At 43.6% G+C, this 24,501-nt stretch overlaps 1 protein-coding gene across 9 annotated transcripts in view; it reads left to right on the forward strand.

Moving 5' to 3' along the window:
- The window catches only part of LOC147106137 (protein kinase C and casein kinase substrate in neurons protein 2-like), a 185,648-nt gene extending 169,127 nt beyond the window's left edge, over positions 1-16,521 (forward strand). For 5 of the 9 annotated variants that reach the window (XM_086008952.1, XM_086008951.1, XM_086008953.1 and 2 more), the window contains 4 exons: positions 162-269; positions 2,349-2,542; positions 5,137-5,193; positions 14,500-16,521. In XM_086008952.1, the coding sequence (XP_085865078.1) occupies positions 162-269; positions 2,349-2,542; positions 5,137-5,193; positions 14,500-14,612 (472 nt within the window). In that variant the 3' untranslated portion in view covers positions 14,613-16,521. Of the gene's footprint in view, positions 1-161; positions 270-2,348; positions 2,543-5,136; positions 5,194-7,098; positions 7,308-14,499 lie in introns of all 9 variants that reach the window. The other 4 variants (XR_015081372.1, XM_086008956.1, XM_086008955.1 and 1 more) reach the window with 4 other exon arrangements.
- The last annotated feature ends 7,980 nt before the right edge of the window (positions 16,522-24,501 follow it).

The raw sequence follows: 24,501 nt of genomic DNA on the forward strand, positions 1-24,501 counted from the left end.
GCTTTTAGAAAAGTCACAATGATGGTATTTAATGAGTGTGTTTCATGAAGCTGGTCAGCAACATAACTAACTTTATTTCTGTCAGCTGATGGAACATATTATTGATTGAATTTCATTGTGAAAGGAGCATGCTCTTAATGTTGTTATTTCCCAAATGACAGTCTTAGTGTCCGGAGTACTACTAACTCGATACGTTCCAGTTGTAACCCCTTTGAGGAAGAGGAGAATGGCAAACCTGTCGAAGAGAAGGAGAGCACAATAACCAAAAAGTTGGTGAAAGATTGTTTTTGATGAACTTCACACTTTCATGCTGCTGCTTAATGTTTCCTTATTCTAGGTTCCCCAAAGTCAATGTACTGACTAATGCATGGATTTGTGCAGTGTGGTTCTATACTCCAAAGAGCTTTAAATTTGTTTCTTCCTCTTTCTTAAACACCTACAGAGTTAGTCTTTATAGTTATCTGCTTGTTTTTTCTAACATTGTTGAACTACTTGCCACCTTGATGCTTATCTTGTTGATTGCTGTGGCTCTTCTAATTTTGTGCAATCTATTACATTCTTGAATTTGAGCAGTTGGTGTGTGTTTGCATGCTGAAGTGATTTTTAAAAAGTTTGAAATTTTCAGTTTTTCTTTTTAGAAACTTCTATTAGATTGGTGGGAGGAGAGGGGAAGAATTAATGCTGTCTTTGTACTCGTCACTAGAGTTGGAGAGTGGAAGGATGAATAATGTTGTCTTAATACTCATCATTGGTGCTTTACCAAAAATAGGCTCCTGTTGATTTTTCAGTTTTGGTTTAAAAAATATTAAACTGCCAACATAGCTTGATATTAGAGTAAATGAGAGTGCCTCAAGATGTGATCTTGTCCATTTCATTTTTATTTCTCACTCTACTCCCTTTTCTGCCAATTTTTCTCCCCCTCCCTCCAAAATGGTTGATGGTTAGCTAGGCTACAATCGCCCTCCCACTACCTTATTCAAGTGCTATTCTTCACACGAGTACATAGAATCAGGAGTAGGCCATTTAGCCTCTCGAACCTATTCTACCATTTTATTAGATCACAGCTGATCTGTACTTCAACTTAATTTATCCACCTACGTTCCATATCCCTCGATACCTTTACCTAACAAAAATCTATCTATCTAGGGAATACTTTCTCTGTATCGAATTCCATCGAATCCCTTATCATTTTAAAGGCCTCGATTAGATCACCCCTCAACCTTCTAAACTCAAGGGAATACAAGTAACTATCCTCATAATTTAACCCTTTATGCCCCAGTATCATTCTGGTGAATTTGTGCTACACCCCCTTCAAGGCCAATCTATCTTTTCTGTGGCTCGGTGCCGAAAACCGAGAGTACTCCAGATGGGGTCTGACTAAGTCTTTGTACAACTGAAGCATAACTTCCTCATTTTTGCATTCCAATCCACGTGATAAAGGCCAATATTCCATTAGCCTGTTTGGTTACTTTTTGTACCTGGACAATGAGTCCAGCTGTTCAATTGCAGGACTTCCGGATCCTGTCTTCAGCAGAAATCCACCCAGGCACACTTCAAGCAGGAACTCACTGGAATGGGAATCCAGGGTAATTTTCACCTTCCTTAATGCAGGAGTAATGAGGCTCAGCACAGACCGAAGATTAAATCTTGGACTTTCCCAGTCTGCATAGCTCAGCTACTAAAATGTAATTTTTTTTTTTACTGGATTAGAAAATGGGATTAAATAGCAATATTGAACAAGAAGGCATGTATCTATCTACCTGCCTGCTTTTGAACAGTGATTAATTCAACTTCATCTCACAGTAAATCTAATATATGTGTTTTTTTCAGTATCATCTAATCAAAAATAGGTTCATTTTTAGAATTTTTAATATTATCTTTTCCCTTTTCTGCTGTTAATCCCTATGTGCCACAGTCACTTTCCAAATACCATGGGAGGCTGCAAACCTACTGTCAGGCCTTACAGCCAGGTACTCAAAAGTACATGAAAGTGACCAGGGTGATTCTCCTTCTGACTTTCTTGCTCTTATCTTCCATTGACCACACACCTCCCCATGGCAACCTCTGACCTCCCTTTCTCATCATTATGGCAGGGGTTAGTTAGATGGGTGACTGTGTGGGGAATCACTCAGTGATCCTGAACTCTTCCACTGCTGATGTTAGAGCACCAATGCATTGCTCCATCCTCTGATCATCATTTGTTTAGTTTGATTCATAATCAGTGTGTATCAATGGGCAGTCTGCTGTAAAAAGTAGTCAGTTTAAATTACTTTGAGAAGTGTACATTCTTGGCGATGATTAATAGCCTGATTGCCAAGTACAATAACTTTTTATTCTTTGGAACTCAGTGTTAGCAGCTATGAAAAGAACCAAAACTATACCACAGAGTGGTCAGATGATGAAACCAACAATCCCTTCAACAGCAATGAAACAAATGGTGATAATCCTTTTGATGAGGACCATTCAGCAGGAACAGAAGTCCGAGTGCGAGCTTTGTATGATTATGAAGGGCAGGAACACGATGAGCTTAGTTTCAAAGCAGGTGGGTATCCATATATTTCTAAACTTGAATCTGAATAGTTTTATTCTTGGAACTTAGTAGATAGAACTGCATGTCATGTGCAGGTATTATTCTTGTTTTCAATTGGTTTATGGTGGGAAGAATGCTCGGCGCGAGTGGCTGGAATGGTGGTTGCGATTTTTTTTTTTTTGAATGCCTGGGATGTTTGGTTGGAGCCAAAAGCCTGTCCAGATCATGTGTGTTTACCAAGGAAAAGAACTTTGCCAAAGCTACAGTAAATGAGCAGGTTGTCGGGATACTGGACAAGATAAAAATAGATAAAGAGGTGGTGCTAGAAAGGCTGGCAGTACTTAAAGTGGATAAGTCACCCAGTCCAGATGGGATACATCCTAGGTTGCTGAGGAAAGTAAGGGTATAAAAGGTGGTGCCAGAGGACTGGAGGATTGCAAATGTTACACCCTTGTTCAAAAAAAGGGAGAAGGATAAACCTGGTAATTACAGGCCAGTCAGTTTAATGTCGGTGGTGGGGAAGCTTTCAGAAACAACAATCCGGGAGAAAATTAACAGCCACTTGGACAAGTGGACTAAAAATGGAGAGCCAGCACAGATTTGTTAAAGGCAAATAGTGTTTGACTAACTTGATTGAGTTTTTTGATGAGGTAACAGAGAGGGTGGATGTGGGCAGCATAGTTGATGTGTATATGGACTTTCAAAAGGCGTTTGATAAAGTATAGGGTGACCATATTTTCTAAACTGAATCCGGGGACACACAGGGAGGGAGCACAGCAAAGTAGCCAGGAAGGAAAATGTAGGTTGCGCAGCATAATGTGGCAAAAAATGTTAGCAGCCTATATTTTAACAGTTGCACATATACACTAAATGCAAAACAAATCTGCAAATAATTATCGCGGATGTGATGTCGCACTATTGAAGCGCATTCAGACACCGTTTATAAATAATACGATAACACTGTTCAGGAACATCAGTTTTTCATACTCGAGGGTATAGACAGGCTGGTGGAATGGGCGGACACATGGCAGATGAAATTCAACGCAGTAAAGTGTGAGGTGATACATTTTGGTAGGAAGAAAGAGAGACAATACATGCTAAATGGTACAATTTTAAAGGGGATGCAAGAAGCTGGAGTTGTTCTCAGTTGGAGCAGAGAAGGCTATGAGGAGATTTGATTGAAGTGTTTAAAATCATGAAGGATTTAGATAGAGTAAATAATGAGAAACTGTTTCCAATGGCTGAAGGGTCGATAATGAGAGGATACAGATTTAAGGTGATTGGCAAAAGAACCAGAGGCGACATGAGGAAAAACTTTTTTACGCAACGAGTGGTTAGGATTTGGAATGCACTGCCTGATCGGGTGGTGGATAGATTCAACAGTACACTTCACAATGGAATTGGATAAATACTTGAAGGAGAAAAAATTGCAGGGATATGAGGAAAGAGCGGGGGAGTGGGACGAGCTGGATTGCTCTTCGAAAGAGCAGGCGCAGACTCGATGGGCCAAATGGCCCCCTTCTGTGCTGTACTATTCTATAATTCTATCGTGGGAGCTTGAAGCTTTCAATATTCCAAGTAAATGTTAGTTTTGGTGCATTCAGCATGTGAATCTGGTCATCAGTATAACTATAATGCCTTCATGCTGACACCTGTTCTTCTGCCACCTTGATTCAGTATTAAGTTTGTTCCAATTCTATTTTACTTGTGCTCCTGGGATGTTGCAGGTATTTTGTCACAGTTAGGGAATGTCAATATGAACACTTATGATGCAGAATTGAATGGATATTGTGTTTTTTTTTTTTTTTTTAAACACATGCTAGTGTTAAAATAAATCAGTAAAACTCCTAAAATTGCATTTTTCTCCAAGACTGCTTGTACCAATTTATGTTTTTTATATCTAAGATTTTCTATATTTCTTTCATATGAAGTCCTAAAATTTTCAAAATGTTGAATGGCCTAGAAATGGATTAAAGCCAATTTCCATGAGGCCCTGATGTAAGGCCATGATCCAGACTGCTAACAGGCAACAAAGGTTTATTTATTTTAAAATTTCACTTTTTCTTCACCTTTTCCCTGTTACATGGCAAAAAAAGCTTTTGCCATGGACAGTAGCATTTTTAAATAAAGCATTGCCCCTTGTCACTATTCCCTATTTGTACCACATGAGACAATAGGAGCAGGAATAGGCCATTTGGCCCTTTGGGCCTGCTCCGCCATTCAATAAGATCATGGCTGATCTTCTACCTCATCTCCACTTTCCTGAACTATCCCCATATCCCCTGATTCCCTTAATATTCAAAAATCTATCGATCTCTGTCTTGAATATACTCAAGGACTGAGCCTCCACAGCCCTCTGGGGTAGAGAATTCCAAAGATTCACCACCCTCTGAGTGAAGACATTTCTCCTCATCTCAGTCCTAAATGACTGACCGCATATTCTGAGACTGTGACCCCTGGTTCTAGACTCCCCAGCCAGGGGAAACATCCTCCTTGCATCTACCCTGTCAAGCCCTGTAAGAATTTTGTATGTTTCAATGAGATCACCTCTCATTCTTCTAAACTCTAGAGAATATAAGCCTAGTCTACTCAATCTCTCCTCATAGGACAACCCCCCTATCCCAGGAACCAGTCTGGTGTACCTTCGTTGCACTCCCTCTATGGCAAGTATATCCTTCCTTAGGTAAGGAGACCAAAACTGTACACAATACTCCAGGTGTGGTTTCACCAGGGCCCTATATAATTGCAGTAAGACGTCTTTACTCTTGCACTCAAATCCTCTGTTATAAAGGCCAACATACCATTTGCTTTTCTAATTGCTTGCTGTACCGGCATGTTAACTTTCAGTGATTCGTGTACAAGGACACCCAGGTCCCTCTGAACAACAACATTTCCCAATCTCTCTCCATTTAAAAAATATTCTGCTTTTCTATTTTTTCTACCAAAATGGATAACTTCACATTTCTCCACATTATGTTCTATTTGCCATGTTCTTGCCCACTCACTTAGCCTGTCTAAATCCCCTTGAAGCCTCCTTGCATCCTCCTCACAACTTACATTGCCACCCAGCTTTGTATCATCAGCAAACTTGGATATATTACATTTGGCCCCCTCATCCAAATCATTGAAGTAGATTGTGAATAGCTGAGGCCCAAGCACTGATCCTTGCGGTACCCCACTAGGTACAGCCTGCCAACCCAAAAATGACCCGTTTATTCCTACTCTCTGTTTTCTGTCCGTTAAACAATCCTCAAGCCATGCTAGTATATTACCCTCAATCCCATGAGCCGTAATTTTGTTTAATAGCCTCTTGTGTGGCACCTTATCGAATGCCTTCTGAAAATCCAAATACACCACATCCACTGGTTCCCCCTTATCTATTCTGCTAGTTATAACCACAAAAACTCTAATAGATTTGTCAAATACAATTTCCCTTTCATAAATCCGTGTTGACTCTGCCCAATCCTATTATTATTTTCTAAGTGCCCTGTTACCACGTCCTTAATAATAGATTCTAGCATTTTCCCTACTACTGATGTCAGGCTAACTGGTCTGTAGTTCCCCGTTTTCTCTCTCCCTCCTTTCTTAAATAGTGGGGTTACATTTGCTATCTTCCAATCCACGGGAACCATTCTAGAATCTGTGGAATTTTGGAAAATGACAACCAATGCACCCGCCAACTCTTTCAAAACCCTAGGATGTAGGCCATCAGGTCCAGGGGATTTATCGGCTTTCAGTCCCATTAATTTCTCCAGTACTATTTTTTACTAATATCTTTTAGTTCCTCATTTGCGCTAGATCCTTGGTTGTCCACTATTTCCGGGAAGTTTTTTGCGTTTTCTTCCGTGAAGACAGACACAAAGGCCACGATTTTCTCCTTGGTGTAAGGATGGGTGCGGGTCAGCTGGTTTCTGGGTTCCAGCCCTGCCCCCAGCTGCCTCCACTCTACAGACGTGATTTTCCCTTGATTGGCCTTGTTAAGACCGCCCTGCGGGCTTACCGGCCAATTAACAGAAAGCGGGTCTGATGACGTCATTTGATGACGCATCATCTGCCGGTTTCCTTAATGGGACCATGCACAATTTTATTTTGACAGTTGATTTTTCAGTGTTTGACAGCATGGAGGTGCTGCAAACACTGACAATCACTGCAGAAAGGTGAACTCTTGCATCCAGGCTCTCCAATGACTCACAGTACGTAGGGAGGTTCTCTTCCCTTCCAAGGGCAGAAGAAAACTCCCCAGGACACCAACTTAACTTGCACCTCCACCCAACCCCCTCTATCTACTTTATCACTTCCCCCATCTCACTAGCCACCCCTCACACTCACCCTCACTCTACTGCAAGCATACCAACTAACAACACACAAGGGTGGGTACTTGAAAGGTTTAGCTAATGTCCATGTGAAGTTTCTGGTAATGTGTTGTCATACAGTGAAATCCCTTCTTCAAAAAGTGCCCCTTATTGGACAGATCTGAGCGCACATTGAGAAGTGTCTTACTGAATTCCAGTGATTGTTCAGTCATAACTCTTCCCCCCTCTCTTCCCCCCCCCTCCGCCCCACTATAGTGATGTGTGTGCATGGAATGGCTTGGACAATAAAGGGATGCTTCACGGTGCTGGTGTGGGATGGTGTCAACCTGGTGCATCATGTGGCAGCCAGGGTTTACAGCATCAAGTGAAGAAAGTCTGGCCATGGTGATGCCATCGCTGGCCTCCCGGCCAGCAATTTTGTCAAGGGCTGATGTCCTGTGCAGCATCAGGTGATGGCGGCAAAGGTTGGTGATGTTGGTGTTAGGGATGATTGTGGAAGGATTCGGAGGACCAAGGTCTGATTGTTTCATTGGTTCCGATGTAGCTGGAATAAATGGCAGCTGCAGGTAAGATGACAGAAGCGATCTGTCACTGGTGAGAGAGGTTCTCCCAATGAGGTGGCACTGGACATACAGTTGGATTTAAAAACTTGTAAGCTAAAGAAATCTGTATATGTTTTAAAAATGCAGTAACAAACATTTTCTTTGCTCTGAAACTCACCATGTGCAACATGGCATCCTTGACGCCACTTCTGCAGCTGTCATCTTTTCACAAACATCAGACCAGACTCGCAACACGCCACACTTAGCTGGCGTGTTGTTCGGACGTTGTAAAACCCAATCCAGAAGCTGTAAAATTAAAAAATACCCTGAAAACTGCTCACAAGTACCTGTTAATAGGCAGTTAATTGCCTTTAATCCGTTTCCCGCCATTAGGTGTCGGGTCCATTCGCAAATCGGGGACCCGACACTTGGGAAGGTTGTTTGGAGGCGGGTTGACGGCAGGTGCGGAACCTGCCGTCAATCAAAACGACTTTAACCTCTGACCCGCCTCCAAACCCACCCTCTGAGTGCCGGCAAAATTGCGGCCAAAATATTTGTTTAATTTCTCTGTCATTTCCTAAGCTTTCTTTTGGTTATGAAGTAACATAATGCTTACTGCTATATTATTGTGCACCCCAGTCAATAGTTGATTGATCATTCTATTCTGGATTTCACAACAAGCCTGCACTGATTCAGAATTCCTATTATTTTACAGTTACCATTAGTTTAGCAAAGCTGAACCTTTAATATCACTGACAAAAATAAAGCAGTTTTGCCTTGCTTTGGTCTAGTAGTTCCCCTTTAATGCAGACATATTATATAAAATGTTTAGATGGAAATCTGCACTGTCCCAGGTATGTGAAACTTTTGTTTCCATGGCAACAGGTTTAGGAAATGAACCAACATGTATTCAAATATATACGTACTTTGTAATTGGTTCAGTTATGGATATAACAATCACTTATTTTTGAAAGTGGCTGGCAGTTATGAAAATTTTACAAGTCTCAGCAATCATTCAAGAGGTATTTAAAGAGTGAACGGAGAAGAGTCATTCCATAAAGAAAGACTTGCGCCTTTCACAACCTCAGGACATCCCAAAGCACTTTACAGCTAATGAAGAACTTCTGAAGTGTAGTCACTGTTGTAATGTAGGAAACATGGCAGACAATTTACACACAGCAAGCTCCCACAAACAGTAATGTGATAATGACCAGATAATCTGTGCTAGTGATGTTGATTGAGGGATAAATATTTTTTAGTGGTGTTGATTAAAAGAAAGACTTGCATTTATATAGCACCTTTCACGACCACCGGATGTCCTAAAGCACTTTACAGCCAATGAAGTGTAGTCACTGTTGTAATGTAGGAAACGCGACAGCCAGTTTGCGCACAGCAAACTGCCACAAACAGCAATGTGCTAATGACCAGATAATCTGTGTTAGTGATGTTGATTGAGGGATAAATATTGGCCAGGACACCAGGGATAACTCCCCTGCTCCTCTTCAAAATAGTGCCATGGGATCTTTTACGTCCACCTGAGAGAGCAGACTTTCGGTTTAGCATCTCGTCTGAAAGACGGCACCTCCGACAGTCCACCACTCCCTCAGTACTGCACTGGAGCATCAGCCTAGATTTTTGTGCTCAAGTCTCTGGAGTGGGACTTGAACCCACAACCTTCTGACTCAGAGGTGAGGTGCTACCCACTGAGCCACTGGCTGACACTGAGGGATAAATATTGGCCATGCCACCGGGGATAACTCCCCTGCTCTTCAAAATAGTGCCATGGAATCTTTTACATCCATCTAAGAGAGCAGATGGGGCCTCGGTTTAACGTCTCATCCGAAAGATAGACTTCCAGTTGAGTTGAACATACAAGACAGTCAACCAGCTAGTTCTTGCAGTTAGTAAAGAATACAAGTAAAAAAAGAACTGCATATATAATAAATGTTATTTACAGAAGAACAGTTTAGTGTATAGAACACAACCTTTTTTCCCCTTTTGAAGAGATAGCTAATAGAATATATATAAATATATATGCTTGTTCATTGTTTAATAAATGTGCTAAATGTGTAGCAGAGCCCGGTCTCCAATCGTCTTGGATCCCCTTGCCATTGGACCAAGACCTTGCTCTGTCAAGCCCGTGTGGTAGCTGGTGTGCAACGGCCACCCCACGTTAAAAGAAGTCACGCACAGGCATCTTCCACCCTTTAAAATGAAGTTCGGGACCTGGAACACCAGGACCCTCATGGACAACCCCAACAACGCCGTACTGCTATCGTTGCCTGGGAGCTCAGATGTTTCGACATAGACATCGCCGCTCTAAGCGAGACCCATCACGCAGGGGAAGGCCAGCTCAAGGAGCAAGGTGGTGGTTACACCTCCTTCTGGAAAGGCAAACCTGAAGAAGAACGCCGCCTCCATGGGGTAGGCTTCGCCATAAAAAATGAGCTAGTTGAACGTCTGAGACTCCCCTTGTGGAATAAACGAATGCCTCATGACTCTACGGCTCACCCTAGCCTGGAACCAGTGCGCTACGGTCATCAGTGCGTACGCCCCAAGACTGGAAGCCACAGACGAGACCAAAGAGGAATTCTACTCCAGCCTCGAACAATCCCTGTCCCGAGTCCCAACGGGCGACAAGCTGATCCTTCTTGGCGACTTTAATGCCAGAGTTGGAAAGGACATAGACCTCTGGGGTGGTGTGATCGGCAGAGAGGGGGTAGGGAAAGCCAACTCCAATGGTACCCTCCTCCTGCCGAAATGCTTAGAACATGGCCTTCTCATAACCAACACCGTCGCCTGTCAGAGAGACAAGTACAAGGCTTCATGGCAACACCCTCGCTCCAATCACTGGCATCTGCTGGACTACGTCATCGTCCGAGCAAGGACGTCCGCATCACCCGCGCCATGACGGGAGCTGACGACTGCTGGACAGACCACCGCCTAATCCGCTCGGTCAGCTCCATCAACGCAGCCCCAAAACAGCGGCGGCTACAGAAGCAATGCCGCAGGAAAATCAACGCTGGAGCACTCTAAGACCCCGCTAAGAAAACCCTATTCAGCCTGCGCCTCACAACCAACCTAACAACTTCGTGATTCAGAGACACAGTGTCCACAGCGCACTCAAGGCCTCCATATTCTGCACCTGTGAAGAGACGCTCAACCAGGAAACACCAAGACTGGGTCAATGAGAACGACCAGGAGATCCAGGAGCTAATAAGCCACAAGCGCAAGGCATTCCTGATCTGGAAACAACAACAGAACTCAAGAGCAAGAAAGCAGCTCTACAGACGCCTGAAGGCCGAGGTCCAACAAAAAACTCGTGACCTAAAGAACAGATGGTGGGTGGAGAACGTGCATGAGGTCCAGCAGCTAGCCGACAACCACGACATGTGTGGATTCTTTAGCGCAGCCAAGACCACCTACGGCCCAAGCACCCAAGGTCCTACCCCACTGCGGGCCAAGAACGGAGAGGTACACATCAAGGATAGAGAGGCAGTCAGTGCCCACTGGAAGGAGCACTTCAAAGATCTCTTTAACCGAGACTCTGTCTTCAATGCGAGTGTCATCAATTCCACCCCGCAGCATGCTACCCACCACCACCTCAGCACAACCCCAGCCCGGCATGAGGTTGAAAAGTCCATCCGACAACTGAAGAACAACAAGGCCTCAGGAGCAGATGGAATCACCGCCGAGGCACTGAAACATGGCGGAGAAGCACTATTGGCGCGAACACATGAACTCATTTCTCTTCTTTGGAAGGAGGAGAGCATGCCAGAGGATCTCTGAGATGCCTCAGAGATCATCTTCAAGAAAGGTGACAAGTCCGATTGCAGTAATTACAGAGGAGTCTCCCTGCTGTCTGCCAAGGGAAAGTCATCGCAAGAATCTTCCTCAATCGCCTTCTCCCAGTGGCTGAAGAGCCCCTCCCAGAGTCGCAATGCGGATTTCGCCCACTAAGGGGCACAATGGACATGATCTTCACCGCTCGTCAACTACAAGAGAAATGCAGGGAACAGCACCAACCACTGTACATGGCCTTCTTTGACCTCACAAAGGCCTTCGACACCGTCAACCGTGAGGGATTATGGAGTGTCCTCCTCAAATTCGATTGCCTTCAAAATCTTGTCACCATCCTCCGCCTGCTTCACGACGACATGCAAGCTGTGATCCTGACCAACGGATCCACCACAAACCCAATTCACGTACGGACCAGGGTCAAGCAAGGCTGTCATCGCACCAACGCTCTTCTCGATCTTCCTGGCTGCAATGCTCCATCTCGCCCTCAGTAAGCTCCCCGCTGGAGTGGAGCTAATCTACAGAACAAATGGGAAACTGTTCAACCTCCGTCGCCTCTAGTCCAGATCCAAGGTCGTCCCATCCTCTGTCACCAAATTACAGTGTGCAGAGGACGCTTGCGTCTGCGCACACTCGAGGCCGAACTCCAAACCATCGTCAACACCTTCACCGAAGCATACGAGAGCATGGGCCTTACACTAAACATCCGTAAGACAAAGGTCCTCTACCAACCTGCGCCCGCCATACAATACAGCTCCCCGATTATCAAAATCCATGACGAGGCCTTGGACAACGTGGACCACTTTCCATACCTCGGGAGCCTACTGTCAACAAGGGCAGATGTCGATGACGAAGTCCAACACCGCCTTCAGTGTGCCAGTGCAGCCTTCGGTCGCCCGAGGAAGAAAATGTTTGAAGACCAGGCCCTTAAACCCAGTACAAATCTCATGGTCTACAGAGCAGTAGTGATACCTGCCCTCCTGTATGCTTCAGAGACATGGACCATGTACAGGAGGTACCATCAACGCTGCCTCCGCAAGATCCTGCAAATCCATTGGCAGGATAGGCGCACCAACGTCAGTGTTCTCGCTCAAGCCAACATCCCCAGCATCGAAGCTTTGACCATGCTCGATCAGCTCCAATGGACGGGCCACATCGTCCGCATGCCCGATATGAGACTCCCAAAACAAGCGCTCTACTCGGAGTTCCGACACGGCAAGAGAGCCCCAGGTGGGCGGAGGAAACGCTTCAAGGACGCCCTCAAAGCCTCCTTGAAAAAGTGCAACTTCCTCACCGACACTTGGGAATCCCTGGCCCAAGACCGCACAAAGTGGAGGAGAAGCATCCGGGAAGGTGCCGAACACTTCGAGACTCTTCGCTGGGAGTAAGCGGAATCCAAGCGCAAACAGCGGAAGGAGCGCACATCAACCCAAGCACCCGCCCCTTCAACCACCGTCTGCCCCACCTGAGACAGAGACTGTAGGACCTGCATTGGACTCATCAGTCACCTGAGAACTCATTTTTAGGGTGGAAGCAAGTCATCCTTGGTTCCGAGGGACTTCCTAAGAAGAAGAAATGTGCTTAATAGTTTAAACCTAGAACAAGGCCCTCTCACTTATCAAGGACTGAACTGAGATACTTCTGGAGGCATAGTATAATTCTAGTAGCTTAAAAGTAACTAATAGATGAGGTATTCTGTTTGTTAAAACTGGTATGTTAAAGAAACATTTACCTCAATAATAAGGTTAGTGAAGGCACTCTCAAAGGCAGTTGTCATTACCTTTGAGGGTGTACTAAGGTACGACAGTCTAAAGATCTGGAGCAAAGAAGGATAGAAAAAAACAAAATGTCAACATCGTATTGTTACTAACTGTGTTAAAATGGATTATTTGAATTATCTCTGGAAAACCATCCTAATTCCACTTTTGAAATAAATTCCCTATTGAGTGGTCCTGCAGCATGCATTCTTTACTTATTCTACACATAGCTACACCAGTTGAAAGCATTTCTGACAGAGTATGTTTGATTTAAATTTTCTTCCCTCCTCCCCCATTTTTTACATTCTTCCTATATGACACACCATTTTGAAACTAAAGGAGCAGGCAGCTGGTCTGTTCCCACCTTATAACAATGCTAATTTATGACAAGATACTAAGATTTGTGCAGTGCCAGTGTGGTAGACTCATCTTTTTCAGGAGAAGTACATTGTTCCCACCTGATAACTCCTAGATGAATGTAATATTGTGGCGGATACCTGTATTCTCCTATGGCATAGTCTGTTCATGCACAAGCATGCTGTACCCCTGGGTTCCTCTAACATTGTCTTTCTCGTCTCCATGCCAACCACCCCCCCCCCCCCATTAATTCCACCAGGACTAAGGTTTTCTTAAAGACCAAGTATGAAATTTAAGAATTGCTTTTGATGCTATGTGTAATGAAATAATGGTGTCGATAAATAAATATTTATTGCGTTGAGTATTATGCTAATTTTGTGACATTGCTTTGCTCTGATGAGAAGAATGTAGTCTTATTTATGAGAGAGTTTATGATATCACAAGAAGTACTGACCAGAGGAAAGAGTCATGAAGGCATTTAGAATATCACTATATAAACTGACCTGAGGAGCTTCACACAAGCCAGTGATTAATTGCCCTTTAACAAACTATAACCACACAACAAAAGCCTTGAAAGTTGTTTTCTCATAAAAGGGCAGAATGAACTGAATTTTATCACTGTTTTGACTAAAGTTCCTTGATGACTTCTTGTTGCAATAAAAGTTTGATATAAATTTTTAAGGAGGTTGTTTTACCATCAGTATTCCTGTTAAAAAATCAGGTAGATAAGATTCACCAAGTCCTTTGAGTATGAGGGAGCTGAATATGTGTATTTGAAATAATAGGATTGCTGAAGCATCCTGGGTTAGTGCTTCTATTGCTTTTAGACTAGTTACTCCTCCAAGCTAATGCTTACCCCAACTGTTAAAACTATTCAATAATAAAATAACTCCTGGAAAACCAAAAGGATGCTGATTTGTAATTCTTGAGAGTTACTGACTGGACCGTACTTCTACCAAAAAAATAAATCCCCTGCGCAATATTTCTAACAGGTTACTTGCTCTTAAGCATTTAAAAGAATTTGTACTATATTGTGTGTACTATTTATTCATATAATTGAACTTTGGATTGATTACTTAATGGTTGAAATGTGGAATTCTTGATCAAAACCATTTTAGTTTTAGGAATAATTTTTTTTTCTTTTAAAATTGCTTGAAGTTTGTTGCATTATCCCTACTAACACAGTGGTCTTTTTGTAACAGGTGATGAACTGACAAAGGTAGAAGATGAAGATGAACAGGGTTGGTGTAAGGGGCGACTGGAGAGTGGGCAAGTTGGCTTGTACCCTGCCAATTATGTTGAAGTCATCCTGTAATGCGGAATGAACCAAAGAAAATGCTGCAACAGTTTCACATGTAAATGTACAGTTACATCAACTTAAGATGAAAATGATGTAATTGGTGTAGAGAATGTACATATTCATTGAGCATTATGGTTACTTTTGGTAATGCTTTGCTTTGATGAGAAGAATCTAGTCTTTATTGGAGTGAAAAATGTGCATTTTAGCAGGCTCCTGTATTGTGTTTTGAAGTTCTTAGCTGAAGCTTCACGGTTACTGTGATATCAGTTTTAAATATTATCTACAGTCCATAGCTATGGCAGCTTCAGTTTTCATAGACAGAAGGATTGTAAAAATTGATTTAATAACTTGCCTTGTGTGACTGCTGAATACTAATTTTAAATGTTTATCTTTGCCTTATTGCAGCCTCTGTGTATTTAAACAACGTCCCCGTATTTTTTCCATTTAAAAAGAAAAATTGACTTTTGTGGTCAGTTTTTTACTTTATTTTTAAAGATAGGACTCCCAATATTTACCCATCGGTTAGCTTTATAGCATTTTAGTTCTGTTGCAGTTCCTCCTCGTTAGAAATGTCTTTCTTTTACATGCATGAGGCATAAGTAAGGAAAAATGACCTTGTGTTGTACTTTAATTTCCTCTTTATAGTGCACATCTGTTCAATCATTTAAACTCGCTCTTATGCAAGACCATGTGCTGCTTAATTGTGCTAGCTAATCTTTGTATAGCCTACTGCATGTATTTAGCACGTCAGTGAAACACTGGGATGTGTTTTTAGTTAAATACTACTACAATTGTTGCCTGTTACTTTAATGTTCATTTTCAATAGAAATATCAAGTACAGCGTTAAGACTCAACCATCTGTATTCTACAATTTGTGGATTTTAATGTGGATGCAGAAAGTAGATCTCCATGTATTTTTGCCATGCTATAATGTTCATAACTGGGGGCTATGGTGGAAGAGGAGCAGCCTGTAAATGGAGGATGTTGAAGAGAATACATAGTGTTCCATTTATTTCCAATTGCTAGTACACTCTTCTGCAAGCTCCTCAGATAACTGGAGAGCTTTTGAAAGGTTTGAAGGTCTGCACTAAAATACTAGCTGGAATTCTCCTTTACAGCAAAGACTACATACCCCTTGTATATATAAAAATTCAGTTGAACAAAGATAATTGGGAAAGAGCATGTCTGCTACATTGTTTCTGTATTCAATCTAAGGACTGTTAAACGTGAATAAGAGTTTTGTTGATGTATACTTTGCTTTATCAATGTCAAAGTATTCTGTGATTCAAATTATTGTGTAATATATATATAATATATATATATGGAGAGAGAGAGGGGGGATAAGAGTAGGCTGTAATCACTCTAACTATGGGTGAATTGTATGCCAGCTTTAAATGAACAATAGTTTTTTCTGGTGAATTTTAGTTCTGTAAAACCTTTCAATCAATCTTCACTACTAGAATTAAACTAGAAGTTGTATGTAGTAACAGTGATGTAGACTTGTGATTTAAAATGCAAAACTGGACAATCCCATTACAGGAATGTAAGAACTGTACAATGTTAGATAAGTAGGTAACTTTATTGGTATAAAGTATATTATCAATCTAAACTAGAACTATATATATATTCAAGAGTGGTTGGTAACTGAAGCATGTCGTATTTTTCTTTATTCTTCCTTAAGTGACTAATCATGTGAAATGACTGAATGAAGTGCTGCAAAGTAGTATCTTAGAAATGAATCTTGGTAATATATCTTATTTAATCCAGTAAAAAGTTAGAGAAATGGGGTCTATAGAACCCTTGGTCAATAAGTTTCACCAGTTACACACTATTTAGAGGGGTAAAATCTTTGAAATGAATCCTATCTTTTGTCTCCAACATGTTGCATCTATCTATCTATATATATAAAAGCGGTCGGTCTGTCTGTCTGTTTGTCCTGCTTTTTTATGTCCGCTATACACTCAAAAGTTATAGAGCGTACCTACACATATGTTATATCAAAAGAAAGGTTATGATCAGGGGAGTGTCATAGGCATATTTACTTTTTGGTCAGACAAAGATTGTTCCGACAGTAGACAAAAAAACGTTCAAAAATCCGCTCATTAGCGGTTGACCAATCCTACCGCTCATTAGCGTTGAGTGACGTGATGGTTGACCAATTGGGGGGTGTTTCATGGCATTTGTGGGTGGGGCCTAATCCTTCAAACTGCTGAGCAGGAGCTGAGCTGAGGTGAGTGGCGGCTATTAAAGACCAGCCGGCCTGAAGTGCTGGCGGCCGCCCTTCTTCACCTGCAAAATCTCCCTCCGGCTCTCACCTTTTAGCGGGGGAGAGGCTGCTTTAAATTAGATCGTTCACTCAGTCGTGTCTCTCTTCATCTCTTTTGTTTTTCTTCTCTCTGGCCGGCTGCGCGGGAAAACAGAGAACCACGCGGCCTGAGAGACAGCGAGCAGGGGAGCAGTGGCGAGGGCTCCGGCTCGATGGATCGGGCGCTCATCAGGGGTCGGCCCGCAACACATCGACCGGAGGAGCGGTGGCTCTCTCCTTTTCCCCCCCCCCCCCTCTCTCTCTCTCTCTCTCTCTCTCTCCTTCCCCCCTCTCTCTCCTGCCGACCTCACAAAATGGCAGCCGCCCTTCTTCACCCGCCAGGCTCTCGGACACGGGAGTCCGGAGCGAAAGGCCTTCGACTGCCGCCCAGCCAACCGGGTCCAAAGGCCTGCCTGGTTAAACATGAGGAACTCCGGGCTCGCTTCTGAGCGATGGGCACCTGGCCTTCCGGTGTCGGACTGACTCCGTTCTGGTACCGAGGTGAGTCGGAGGGAGACGGAGAGAGAGCGGGGAAGGAGGGAGAGAGAGAGAGGGGCAGGGAGAGAGACGGGCAGGGAGAGAGACAGGGTGAGGGAGGGAAAGTGTGAAGGGGTGGGAGAGGGAGGGAGAGCACGCCGCCTTCCTTTGGCCGCCGCAAATCAAACTTCCTGCCGACCTCACAAAATGGCGGCCGCCCTTCTTCACCCGTCGGGCTCTTGAGTCCAGCCCCTTCGCCGGGGTGTCTTCCTCTCTTTATCTCCTTCCCTCTCTCTCTCCTTCCCTCTCTCTCTCCTTCCCTCTCTCTCTCCTTCCCTCTCTCTCCTTCCCCCTCTCTCTCTCCTTCCCCCTCTCTCCTTCCCCCTCTCTCTCTCCTTCCCCCTCTCTCCTTCCCCCTCTCTCTCTCCTTCCCCCTCTCTCCTTCCCCCTCTCTCCTTCCCCCTCTCTCCTTCCCCCTCTCTCTCTCCTTCCCCCTCTCTCCTTCCCCCTCTCTCCTTCCCCCTCTCTCCTTCCCCCTCTCTCTCTCCTTCCCCCTCTCTCTCTCCTTCCCCCTCTCTCTCTCCTTCCCCCTCTCTCCTTCCCCCTCTCTCTCCTTCCCGCTCTCTCTCCTTCCCTCGCTCTCCTTCCCTCTCTCGCTCTCCTTCCCTCTCTCGCTCTCCTTCCCTCTCTCGCTCTCCTTCCCCCCCTCTCTCCTTCCCTCCCTCTCTCTCCTTCCCTCCCTCTCTCTCCTTCCCTCTCTCTCTCTCTCTCCTTCCCTCCCCCTTTCTCTCTCTCTCTCTCTCCTTCCCTCCCCCCCTCTCTCTCTCTCTCCTTCCCACACAGACAGACAGACAAACTCATTTATATGCCCTCAGAAAACCCTCGGCACCGCCAGGCACTCCAGCTAGCAGTCTGTCTGTATGTCTGTCTGTCCACTATACACTCAAAAGTTATAGAGCGTACCTACACATGTTATATCAAAAGAAAGCTGATAATCAGGGGAGTGTCATAGGCATATTTACTTTTTGGTCAGACAAAAATTGTTCGGACAGTGTACAAAAAACGTTCAAAAATCCGCTCATTAGCGGTTGACCAATCCTACTGCTCATTAGCGTTGAGTGATGTGATGGTTGACCAATCCTACAGTTCAGTGACCTGATGGTTGACCAATCGGTGCGTCACGGGCGGGACCTAATCCTGCAGCCTCCCTAAACTTCGCCGCCATTTTTTCCCCTGCTTTTCCTCAACAGCGAGCGCGGCAGCTGCGTCGGCCCACCGGAGCGGGAGTTGAGTTGGGGTCACTCGGGCCGGGCCTCCCAACCGTTCGACCCGAGACACAGAGCGGGGGAGCAGCAGCAGGCAGCCGTCAACCGCGCGGCCCGAGACACAGAGCGGGGGAGCGGCAGCGGCTGGCCGTCAACTGCGCGACCCTCTAAACTGCCCTGGCAACGCCGGCCCCCCCCCCCCCCCCCGCTAGTTTCCAATAAATTAGTTTACTTTTTAATTAAAAATTGCAATTTTTTACAACATTTTCGTAGGTTCAGACTTCTAATAAAATTTAGTACCACCTTACAGACTTTCACAGTATTAGCTGTATTCAAAATGTCAAAATTCTTTGTCATATCACTCTAAAACATTAGTGAGGAATGTCTCGTGAACTGAGCTATAGTTTGCTCTTTTTTGACAGCAGCATGTTCATAGAAATGTTTTCTTTAGCAACAATTTTTATTTTATATAGCACTTCAAAGAATATTACTGAATACTGGGAGTGAGAACTTGTGGAGGATAGGGTGAGAGATGCAACTAAAAGCATGGTCAAAAAAAATTTAGAAGGCAGGGATTTCAAAGAGTGGGACTGAAAGATTGGCCTTCAATTGTGGAGCGGAGTGGTGGGGAACAAGAAGCAGCCAGAGTCAGTGGAATGAAGGGTGCAGATGGGAAATATGGTTGGAGAAGATTCTCTTGCATAAGGTGAGATGAGGCTTTGGAGGGATTTGAAAACAAGGATGAGGATCTTTGGGAGGTTGTTTGGGATACATGGAGTCAGTGGAACTTAGTGAGGACTGAGGTGATGGCAGTGCAGGACAGACTCATGGTTGTAAAAGAATGAGATGGGGAGACTGATGAGGTGAGTACTGGAAAAATTAAACCTTGAGATAATGAAAGATGTTGGATTATCATAGAAGTGTAGAATAGACAATGTTCGAGAGGTAAAAGGTGGTTGTTTTGGTGGTGGGACAAATGTGGGGTTGAAAGCTCAGTTCAGGATCAAATTGAACACCAAGGTTGTGCATCAGCTGGTGAGATTGACAGAGCAAGAGGCACATGGGTGCTGGCTAGATTCACGGTTGATTTGACTGCCAACACTCGTATATACTGGGTGGCTGCCAGTGCCTGTGAAACTGTATCCCAGCATGAATCACTAAAAAAAAACAGAAAATACTGGAAACAGCAGGTTGGGCAGCATCTGTGAAATGATGAACATAGGGTTAATGGTTCAGGTTGATGACCTTTCATTAGAACCAGCTCCCCTTGCATGCCATCTATTGATGAAAGCAAGACAAATCCAGAAAGATATTAAAAGCTCAAGATATTTTTTATCCTCTTCTGGTCTTTAGTAGATTGGGTAGCATGATTAAACATGCACTTCCATGCGTGCTTGAGTTCTGAATTTTCACACTTGAAATTGAATAGATATACTGTATTACACACCTCCAAATTTGTATTTGAAATTAAATGTGAGCCCTGTTACAGAAGAGAAATTAATATGGTGTGGCAATACCATTTCCATTCTTCAAAGCTTCATAATGGATGAATAAATTGGCAAACCAGTTGCTGTGAAATATCTGTTTTCTTAGTTATCCCCTTTTTGTAATAATGCTGAATTGAACGGCCTGAGTTTATCGTAATTCATTGCAGGCCTGTTCTTTTGTATTCCCCACTGTCAAGCCACTTGTGCTGAGTCGTCAATCTTAAATATGCCTGTTTTAAAGATAAGATAAGAAAGTTAAATTATTCTTGTGTGAATGAGTAAACATTGATTTCAAAAGCTGTTACGTGGAGGTAATATGAGTTGTCAGTATTTTAGATGGTGAATATCAAGGTTGTAGTCAAAGTTTTGTCCAGCACAACACATGTATTTGCACATGTTTGTATCATAGACACAATAATGTAGATTTCCCTGCTGGTTCCACCCCAGACATAGATATAAGCAGGTACAACAGACTGGGAATATAGGCATGGATAGTGCACACTGGACCTCTGCCTAAACTAAGCGTCATGCACATTTTCAGTCAGATGCAAGAAGCTTCTGCCAAAAGCACCATGTAGGCATCCACACCATTCCTGCAGTTTTTCTACATTTCACTCATGAAACATCGTCCAGTTTCTCGGTGCTATGTTAGATGTAAAGGTGGTTTAAAGGGACATAAAAAATCCAATTAAACTGTTTAATAGCATTTTTTTTGAGTTGGGTGGGCGGGTCATTCCAGGCTATCACAGGGGACATCAATAACATTAACCAATCTGCAGTGCACAGAAGTAACGAGCAGGTGACTGATGTGTTGTTTGCCAGAGCAAGAAATTCCAATCACTTTCCCCGTGGACCTAACAACAGCATGAGAGGACACTGCACCTTTTCCAGGGTTCCTTAAAGTCCAAGATGGCATTAGCTCATGCATCCCACTGAGCTCTTGCACACAATAGTTATGCGTACAGGAACTGACCATTAGCACAGAATCATGCAGGTAAATGCCCGTCTCCTAGGCAAAAGCTTAAAGAAATCCACCATGCCCCACAACAAAAAGTACAAGGTTGATTCCTAAGACACCAAGACTACCCTATGCGACATTTAACTAATAATTTTACAAAAGCTTTGTACACCTGTTGAGCACATGGACAATGAGGTACAAGCAACTACCTTAATCATCATAGAATATACAATAGGCATGTTAAAGCAGCACTTCAGACACCTTGACAGATCAGGAAATATCCTACAATATAAACCAAACAAAGTCTCTTGGACTGTCATAGTATGTTGCATGCTCTGCAACTTTGCAATCCAACAAGGCATAATTATGGAGCACCCAGAGGAGGAAAACAACCAACTACAACAAGGAGGCAAACAGCAGAAGCCTGAAGGTCCTGCTGCAAAAGCATCTTGGCTGATTACTGCCAGGCTCTCATTGACAAGACTTCCTTCATCCACTTACTGTATCAACAGCCCTTTCTATATCTTCATCATGCTGTCAAATGTGCTTTGCCTACATTGCTTTTAGCTCCCAGCTAACAAATTCCATTCCTATCACATGCTGATAAATGATTCAACATCATAACGTGAGCACTATCTAGACACTGGAAATTAAAAGCCAAATTTCTTTCCCCCAAATGTGAAATGTAAGTCTGCCACATCTGCCCAATGTTTTTATTTATATATACTGTTGCTTCCCCTTGGTGCCACTGTGTGATTGATGTGCTGTTCATTCTAACCTAGTGTTTCTTACAGGTGAGGTCCCTGTCTGGTATGTTGTCTGTGAGAATGTCTCTGGATTGAGTTGGGTCCTGAGATGGCAAAAATGATAGAGAATTGGCTCCACCAGTTCCTGATCAGGTAGCAAGATGCTGAGCAGTGCTATCTGCTGCAATGGGGCCTGCAGCCAATTCCACTATGGGGCTGAACTGCCAGTGACAGTCAAGGTCAGCAGCACCATTACTTTTCTGCCTTTTCCTACTTCCAGGCATACTGCACTTCTGTCCAATAGAAGTACCCTGGAGTGGCAAGCAGGGCTCTCCTTGTTAAAATAACCTCATGCAGCATCATCACTTGCCCACAGACTTTGTTGCTCTATCCATTTAAGTTCTCCCTCACTACACTGTTTCTAGTGCTTTACGTATACGAAAAGCATTAGGAGTGACATGAGGATAAGTTTCCTTCCTTCTGATAGTTATGATTCGTAGTTTGACTAAAACAGACCAGTCATTGTCTTTCTTCCACTCCCACTCTCATTCTGGGTAAATTGAGATTACTAACAATTATTATTGTTCTTAAATAGGTTTCTTAAAGGCTATTTCCAGTGATCAATAGCAGAACAACATCCTATATATCCAAACCCACTCGATACTCCAACAAGTTTATTTCAAGGTTATGGGAGAAAAGATGCCTGCAATAGAGGAGTCATGCCCACACAACCTGGAAACTGACAGACTGCTTTCTAAGCCTCCTTTTGGGAGTATTCCTAGATGAGTGAGTCATCACTATAATACTAAACATACTTATTTGTGTGCAGTTATGATCAAAAAATTTGCAACAGATGAACTACAGAATTTTTTGATCCCAGTTTGACACAAAAATAAATCAAAAAAGGTGACAACCGTGGCTAACAAGGGAAATTAGGGATAACATCCAGAGAGGGCATATAAATTGGCCAAAAAAAGCAGCAAACCTGAGGATTGGGAGCAGTTTAGGATTCAGCAAAGGAGGACAAAGGGATTAATTAAGAGGGGGAAAATAGATTATGAAAGTAAGCTTGCAGGGAACATAAAAACTGACTGTAAAAGCTTTTATAGATATGTGAAGAGAAAAAGATTGGTGAAGTCAAGCGTAGGTCCCTTGCAGTCAGAATCAGGGGAATTTATAATGGGGAACAAAGAAATGGCAGACCAATTAAATACATATTTTGGTTCTGTCTTCACAAAGGAGGACACAAATAACCTCCCAGAGATGTCGGGGAACATAGGGACTAATGAGGGGGAGGAACTGAAAGAAATCAGTATTTGTAGGGAAATGGTGTTGGGGAAGTTGACGGGATTGAAGGCCGATAAATCCCCAGGACCTGATAATCTACATCCTAGGGTACTTAAGGAAGTGGCCCTGGAGATAGTAGATGCATTGCTGGTCATCTTCCAGAACTCGATAGACTCTGGAACAGTACCCATGGATTGGAGGGTAGCTAATGTTACCGCACTATTCAAAAAAGGTGGTAGAGAAAAAGCGGGGAATTATAGACCGGTAAGCCTGACATCGGTAGTGGGGAAAATGCTAGAGTCCATTATAAAAGATGTAATAGCAGAGCACTTGGAAAACCGTGACAGGATCGGACAAAGTCAACATAGATTTACAAAAGGTAAATCGTGCTTGACTAATCTACTGGAATTTTTTGAGGCTGTAACTGGTAAAATAGATAAGGGAGAACCAGTGGATGTGGTGTATTTGGACTTTCAGAAGGCTTTCGATAAGGTCCCGCATAAGAGATTAGCTTGTAAAATTAAGGCACATGGGATTGGGGGCAAGGTATTGACTTGGATAGAGAACTGGTTGGCAGACAGAAAGCAAAGAGTTGGAATAAACGGGTCATTTTCCGAGTGGTAGGCAGTGACTAGTGGGGTACTGCAAGGATCGGTCCTAGGACCCCAGCTGTTCACAATATATATTAATGATCTGGACGAGGGAATTAGATGTAGTATCTCCAAATTTGCAGACGACACAAAGCTGGGTGGGAGGGTATGCTGTGAGGAGGATGTTGTGAAACTCCAGTACAATTTGGACAGGTTGGGTGATTGGGCAGAAACATGGCAAATGCACTATAATGTGGATAAATGTGAGGTTATCCACTTTGGTGGCAAAAACAGGAAGGCAGATTATTATTTGAATGGCAATAGATTGGGAGAAGGGGAAGTGCAAAGAGACCTGGGTGGTGTTGTGCAACAGTCGCTGAAAGTAAGCATGCAGGTGCAGCAGGTGGTTAAGAAGGCAAATGGTATGTTGGCCTTCGTAGCAAGAGGGTTCGAGTACAGGAACAAGGATGTCTTGCTGCAGTTGTACAGGGCCTTGGTGAGACCGCACCTTGAGTATTGTGTGCAGTTTTGGTCGCCTTATCTGAGGAAGGATGTTCTTGCCATGGAAGGAGTGCAGCGAAGATTCACCAGGCTAATACCTGGGATGGTAGGAATGACATACGAGGAGAGATTGGGTCGATTGGGCTTGTACTCACTGGAGTTTAGAAGATTGAGAGGGGATCTCATCATAACCTATAAAATTCTGTCAGGCCTGGACAGACTAGATGCAGGAAGGATGTTCCTGATGGCTGGGGAGTCCAGAACTAGGGGTCATAGTCTAAGGATAAG

Source organism: Somniosus microcephalus, chromosome 16, assembly GCF_052327205.1.
Source record: "Somniosus microcephalus isolate GS21.2 chromosome 16, FLI_Smic_1.0, whole genome shotgun sequence".
In the NCBI taxonomy this organism is placed as follows: domain Eukaryota; kingdom Metazoa; phylum Chordata; class Chondrichthyes; order Squaliformes; family Somniosidae; genus Somniosus; species Somniosus microcephalus.